At 40.1% G+C, this 7338-nt stretch overlaps 1 protein-coding gene across 2 annotated transcripts; it reads right to left on the bottom strand.

The window, feature by feature from the left end:
• Window positions 1-1460: 1460 nt before the first annotated feature.
• gtf3ab (general transcription factor IIIA, b) lies at window positions 1461-3469 on the bottom strand. 2 transcript variants are annotated; one of them, XM_008396291.2, is made up of 9 exons: window positions 3268-3467; window positions 3101-3195; window positions 2929-3025; window positions 2762-2850; window positions 2602-2675; window positions 2440-2520; window positions 2134-2366; window positions 1795-1848; window positions 1461-1693 (listed from the first exon to the last, which is right to left on the bottom strand). In XM_008396291.2, exons 1-9 carry the CDS (start codon window positions 3379-3381, stop codon window positions 1559-1561), a joined length of 972 nt encoding a protein of 323 aa, XP_008394513.2. In that variant the 5' UTR covers window positions 3382-3467; the 3' UTR covers window positions 1461-1558. The 2 variants fall into 2 exon arrangements, with proteins under 2 accessions (XP_008394513.2, XP_017157321.1); XM_017301832.1 differs by lacking the exons at window positions 1461-1693; window positions 1795-1848 and adding an exon at window positions 1857-1960 and having other exon boundaries at window positions 3268-3469.
• Window positions 3470-7338: the final 3869 nt, after the last annotated feature.

The following is a 7338-nucleotide window of genomic DNA, read 5'->3' as shown; positions in this document are numbered from 1 at the left end:
GGAGGGGGGGACGATCCAGATTGTCACTCGACAGACTGCACTCCTGAACAGACACTGCTGTGTTTCATATGGTCATGTTGTCTTCACTCCCGCGGGGAGAGCCGTGCTGCAACTGTTAACATGCAGTCTGTGCTGTATTCACCTCACTGAGCAGTGGTAGAACCTCAGGGTTTTATTCAGGTGGAGGCATCGTTGCAAGTCCGAAGTGTTTCAGATGAACGTGATCTGATCCTCTGCCGTCCTAGATGAGAAAAATACAAAATAAGAAACACAAATCCCCTTCATCGAATTGTTCTGCTGCGCCAGCGATGTTTCCATCTGAATGAACCCAAGGCCTTATTAGAAACCTGCCGCATCCTGAGGGAGGTCAGCCCTCAGGTATCATCACCATACAACCAGCTGACCTTTTATACATGTGTGAATGTGTGTTTTGTTTAATAAACATTTCCTTTTAAGGATTGACGTCTCCATGTCTTTGATTCTCTAGAAAGGCTCTTCAAAGAAATCACTGCCAAAAATGGTTCAACTCACCAAATATCCATCAACCGGTCACTTCACTGCAATTTTTAATCTGAACACAAAATGGCTACATTTAATTTCTGAAGCACCTTTTGTATCAGATTCAAATGCAGAACAATTAAGACTGAATAAAAATGTTTCATAAAGTACGTTCAACACGTGGACAACGGAAGGGTCAGAGCCCTGCAAATCATCCCTCTAATGAAACATGGTGGCAGCATTTTGCAGTGGGAATGATTTAATAGAGGGCAATACTGAAAGAATCTTATTGGCCGCAGTGAGATTTACCCCCAGGACGGCCTTAAATGACCTCTTCAAGCTTGTCCTGCAGAGGTTTTTGCAGGACAACTTGAAATATACAAACTGCAATACAATGGTCTTGGAATGGTGCCGTTTCAGCTCATCGTCATTTGAGAGTCTGTGGTGAGACAGAAATGGCTCAGATTGATACGCGTGTCAAATAATTGTTGGCAGATTTGTCTAGAATGTGCTGGTAGATTTGTAACCCAGGAGACTTGGTGAAAGGTGATAAAGTATTTAACCTCAGTGACCAAATGCACTTCACAGTATGCTACTCGTATGTCCACTAAAATGCATCCAGTTGAACTTTGTGATTGCAACTTGATGAGAAGTTGAAGCAACTTTTTCCTTAATCGCTTTAAAGAGTTAAATGAAAATTGAAGTCCATCTTCCTTTGCCCTCCCAGAAAATCAAAAAAAAAATAAAAATGCATTTAAACAAGCTGCTGTGCCTCAGATGCACTGAAGATCATTACATGTCATTGTAACAACTACCCCCCCAACCCGTTTAATTTTGACCTTTTTATTCTCAGCAAGAGCATAAAAAAAAATATAAAATTATACAATAGTAGCAATAGCTACCCATACACTAACTTGAACTAGTAGCTTTAGCACAAAAGAAGTGTAGAAAGTCTGCTTGTGTTGTGCTTTGAATGGGGGTTTATTCACACTTTCAGAATCGGTAGGAAGTGTACGAATGCTCCCCAATTAAAGGTCACGCCTAGACTGACGAGTAAGATTCAAGATACGTTTTCCTCCAGAGTTGTGCTGTGCAGCTTTGCAGCAAGCTCGCTGGTTTCTTCTTGATCATCTGCAGCCGGCCGGGTGGCCTCCTGTGCAACCTGCGAGGGCTTGTCCGTTTTAGGCTTCCATTTCTGAAAGGAGCACAGAGAAATGTAAACCTAATGATGATGATAATAATAATAATAATAATAATAATATGAACAAGAAATTGAGGACAGCATGCATAATTTACCTTCAGCTTTCTTTTTGCAGGGCTGTGAACCACACCATGTCTCCTTAAGCTTTCCTGTTGCGCAGGAAGTGTGGAATATCATTTTGTTCAAAAATAATCCATTCATGTAATGTTTATGAACAAGTCAGAAAGCTAAGGGTTTCTCCAGGACTTCAAAAAGAGTAACCTGTATTAGAGCAATAATACAGGTGAATTTACTGAAACCTGTGGATCTTTGAAAGGGCTAAGAGTTTGCACTCGACCTGCTAAATCAAACGAAAGGCAAAAACTGATCCCCCTTTGAAAGAGTGGCTCTAAAAAGAGCTTCAAGTTAAGATATTTTGCTTCATTGTCCCTTACCTTCAAGGCAAAGCTCTTCCCACAGCCAGCATGTGCACAGGAGAAGGGTTTCTTCCCTTCATGGTCTCCCAGTACGTGACTCTCCAGTGTAACGCGACGGGTGAACTTCCTGTCGCAGCCCTCTCTGGGGCACAGGAAGTACCTCTTCTCCCCAGAGTGAGCACGCAGCTCGTGCAGGCGCAAAAACCAGGTGGTGTTGAAGAGTTTATTGCACTTTTCACACACAATCTTCTCTGAGAAGAAACTTTTTTTAATAATTGAAGTTCAGGAAAAAAAAAAGGCACAAGTATAGCAAGGCGTACAAACCTCTGTGTTGGGCTCTGTGCTTCAGATATTCAGTCCATGTTTTACTCAGTGTAGGACACAGGTCAAAGCTGCAGGGGTAACCTGCAAAACGAGAGGCAGCAGCTTCAGAGAGTAACTGAAAAAAAAAAAAAAAAAAAARAAAAAARAAATTCGGCCACGAACCTTGATGAACTTTCTCGTGATGCTTCAGTTTGTCTCGACTGGGAAAGTCTTTCCCACATCCGTTGAATGTGCAGCTGTAAGAGGAGAAGCTTTTATGCAGAGAGAAAAATATTGGCAGTTTTTTTTTTTTATATTTTGAATGTTTCTAATATCCACTTACTGAAAAGCCAATGGTTCTCCATGCTCACATTTGTGAGCTTTTAGTTGTTTCTTCTTGCTGAAATCCTTTTCACAGCCTTCATAGTCACACTACAGCGGGGAAAAAACGTACATGTGCAAAACAGAAAATTTAATTTTCAGCTTAACCAATAGGGTGAACAGCTGTACTTTATATCTGTCTTCCTGGTGCTGGTGGTCTCGAGCTACGTGGTTCTTCATTGTGGCGTTTTTCCCAAAGGCCTCCAAACATCCATCCATGGGACACCTGCAAACCAGGCAGGTAACTAATAACACCCGGAAGGTGACTTTTCTAATTTTAAACAACAATCGTGGGTCTTACTTATGTGGTTTTTCACCGCTGTGCACTCGTTCATGCCTGGTGAGCTCATAGCGAGCGCAGAAACTCTTCTCACAGCTCTCACAGGAAAACGGTTTCTAAGACAAACCCACAAGCTTCAGTTGAGGACGCAGGAAGAACAGGAGGCGGCGTCATGCAGTCAGTCTTACCAATCCAGTGTGTTTGCACAGATGAGCCTCCAACTTCCACGGCTTCCTAAACGTGGCGTTGCAATCAGAAAAAGAGCAAACGTATGTGTTTTGACTTTGCAACCGTTCACCCATCTTTAATAAAAGATGCCAGGTATTTTTTGTTGTTGTTTTCTCAAACAAGGGTTTGTGAAAACTGGCAGGACACTCAATGACCCACAACCACCAGCTCCACCTGGGCTTCATTTATCTAATTGGGATGTACCATTCCATTCAGAAAAGGAGTGTCCTGCCATGTTTAAGCCAAACAAACAGGAGGAGATGTTTCAGAAGACCCTCTAATCAGATTTACTGATGTAAATATCTACCCTTTTTTGTCTGTTTCCACTCAATCTTTGGAGAAATGTCAGCCAGGCTTCCTGCTGGATGTGCCCTGAACTTCTGATCCATGTGGTGACAGGCAGGAGGAAAAAAAGGCGTCTGATTGTCTGCATCTGTATGACACATTCAGATTTTACTGCCCTAATCTTAATCTTATCTCTCTATTAATAGCATCTCCTTTGAAGGTGTGATTTACTGCTATGAAAAAAGAGTTCCTACCAAGATTCTGTGTAGTGTTGCCCATAAGTAAAAATACACGAATAAATTAATATTAATTACAAATAATAAAATAAAAGTAATATTTCTAAAATTGCCAAACAGAGCAAATTACTCTTCACTTACAAATGAAATAAATTTTTTAACTTTTTTTATTTGAGTGTGTCTTTATTCATTTATTTCTTTATTGTAAAGAACCAGGAGTTTCTTTTGTTTTTTTTTTTTTAATTTTGGTTCTGTCTTTTCCTGGGTTTATGAGACTTTTTGAGCATGCATTTCTTTTTTATAATTTTCTACATTTTCAAAACTGGCTGTTTTTGTCAGTTTTGCACGTCTTTTTTATTATTTAGGGTGTTTTATTGGTACATGCTTTTACAGAAGTTATAATTGTATTTCTGGAAATGTTTACTTCTGATTTATGCTATTGGATAGTGTGTTAAATATTTTCTGATTCATTTTCTATTTTGTCTCTTTGCCAATTGTTTTGTTGATTTTCAGACTTTTCTAATATGTTTCATTTTTCACACATAGAGGAGCATTTTTTTTGTGCCTTTTTTATTTGTTTTGTAGATTTTTTCTTGTTGCATTTGTATAAGTCTATTAGTTTTCTGTTACTCTACAGAATTTGTCAATATTACAAAGATTTATTAAGGATTTCAGGTCTTTCTTATTTTCCAGTATCTAAAATCTTTTTGTAGATTTTTTGTTTTGTTTTCAATATTTTGCATTTATAGGTGCTTTTATATACGAATTGTATTTTCTGAACCGTTTCCTCTCTCATAAAATAGTTCTGATCCTTTTCAGTTTTCCCTGCACAATCAAATGCAGATACTTGGTTGAATTAGCCACCAGATTAGAACTGTAGCTGCAAAGTATAAACCACATTTATATTTTTTTCCTCATTATGATCAAACAAACACACACGTTTTTTTCTACTAAACAACATAATGTGCGTATGTCATTTTAATCCTTTCAAAAAAAAAAAAAGGTGCTGGACAATCCAGAGACGCTATCTACTTGTCCAAACATTCCAGATCGCCGTATGCGCCCATGCTCTGCCCTCATGTGAAACCTTTGACTGACTTTTGTGAATGAGGCCTATTGAGTGCGCGTTGGGCGTTAGCTCAGCGCCCTCCCACGCTCTCAGGTAAGCATGCCTGGATCCAGTAAACTCTGTTATCAGCCTCCTCCTCCTCTCCTCATCCGGCGCCCCCACTACCACCACCGCAGCCGGCAGGGAGTGGATCAATACAGCTGGCCCGATAGCCACATATACCCCTGCGCCCACACCTGGCTGCCCCCTGATAACCACAGAGTCTCGCCCCACCTATCGCACACAGAGATACAGCATGCGGCAGCTCTGTGGGATTTTCCTGCATCCTTGAGCGCATCCCAAACATCAGAGCGACTGCTGATGCTCTGTTTCATGGAGCAATTAGGTCAGACTATGTTAACTTCTTTATTTTCTCACTTAGGCCTCTATGTTGTTTCCTTTTAACATGTCACATTCTAACTCGGACTAGTCCAGGTAATCTGAAATGGTGTGAGCTCATATTGGGATATCACGCTATGCAGCAGCTCCACAAAACAAACCGTGTGCATGTCCTACTATCTACTGTTTGCCTGTGTGTGTGTATGTGTGTGTTGTTAATGTGTAACGACCCGGGTCGATACAGCTGCTCTGAGCTGCTGGCTGAGCTGACAGACTCAATCTGTGTGTGTCAAACGTGTGTGATTAAGGAGTTCATAGTGCTCCGCAGCTTTTATCCACAGGCCTGGTCTCTCTCTCTCTCTCAGCCCCACCTACCAACTGGCTTTGCGTTCTCCCTCTCCCCTCGGTCTGCGTGCTTTTTCGTCTTTCAATCAGTAACTTCCATGAGTCAGTGAGAATTTGAAAGAGCCCATGAAAAACAGGAAGAAAGTAACTGATCATGTTGATAGAAAACAAAAGGAGGGGATTTATGTTAGAGAGAATGAAACGATTGCTTTGAAATGTGTTTTCATAATCTGACAAAACTTTGCAGATTACAATATCTGAATACTACGAGCTGGATCCAAACCGTGCCGATCAATACCAAGGGCTTTGGCTGCCAGCCTGCTCATTGATTGATTGCATCTTGTTTTTCTATCTGCTTTTCCTGGTTTTATCTCTTTGGGTTGTTGGACACTTATTACTCTGTACTGATAAGGCTGGTGTCTGAATCCTCTGACCTCAGGCCGAGCAGGACGGAAAGGGTTAGGGTGGGTTCAAATATAGGAGCACCTTAATTTGTCACACATTAGAAGATTCATCATCCACTTGCAAATATAATGCCTTGTAAGGTGTTTGTAACCCTTAAAGTATTTCACAGTTTATGTGACAACCACAGATGTCAGTGATTTATTTATTTTTTCCCTGGTATTTCATGTGAAAGACAAACAGAAAGTTGCAAATAATTGCAGGGTAGAAGGACATGGATGCGCTCTGAAAAGTGTGGCATGAATTTGTATTTAGCCTCTTTTCCACTGATCCCCTTAAATGAAATCCAACACCAACAGTCATTTTCAGAAGTTGTCAAGATGCTAGGGTCTTCCTCTATAATTTAATCTGAAAATAATAATATATTGTGGAAGTTGATCCACCTTAACTGGCCATTTGCATGGAAAGATATGGTGGTGGCAGCATCAGGATGTGGGGAATGCTTTTCATCATCAGGGACAGGGAAGCTGATGACAAAAGACTTGAGTTGGAAGTGGACACTAAAAATACAGCCAGAGCTATAAGTAAATAGCTTAGCTCAAAACTTATTTGGTAAGGCCTAGCCAAAGCACAGACCTAAACTGATTTGTCAAGACTACATCTGTAGTAAGACTAGAAAATAAAATGCATGTTCACAAACACACTTCAATCATTTTCTTTGCACTTTGAAAATAAACCTGTCACATAAAATTTGAAAATGTTTAAGGGGTGTCAATACTTTGGCAACTGTAAACCTACTTTTTACTTTTAAAAAAATGTAAAAAACACCCAAATAATTGCAGAGCATAAGGAAAAGGATGTTAGTGTTTGCCACAAGAATCCTTTGCTCCTCTCCTCCTTCCTAAGCTGCCTTATCTCAGCAAACTGTTCCTAATTTGTGTCAATATTGGGTAAAGTACTGAGATGGGGTTAGATAACCTATTTGTCACATAACCAACCAGCCATTCAGCCTCCACTGATTAAACAGCACACATCAAGTGGCCCACACCAACAGAGACGTGGCTCTTTATTATACTATTTCCGTTTATTAAACGGAGCAAGACACACAAAGAAGAAATGATAACCCAAATATTTTTGCATCAACTAGGAAAACACACTTCAAATTTAATGTGATTAAATACGAAAGTTTAACTCGAGCATTAAACTCAAACATGGATTAGATTATTCTATAACCAACACTATCTGAATGGTCAAGACAGAGAGCAATAATCGTTCATATCAATAATACTAAAGCTGCAGGTGGACCTCTTGGCTCA

Source organism: Poecilia reticulata, linkage group LG20, assembly GCF_000633615.1.
Source record: "Poecilia reticulata strain Guanapo linkage group LG20, Guppy_female_1.0+MT, whole genome shotgun sequence".
NCBI lineage: Eukaryota > Metazoa > Chordata > Actinopteri > Cyprinodontiformes > Poeciliidae > Poecilia > Poecilia reticulata.
Note: the sequence above shows the minus strand (reverse complement) of the source record. Positions and strands in the feature narration are given on the sequence as shown.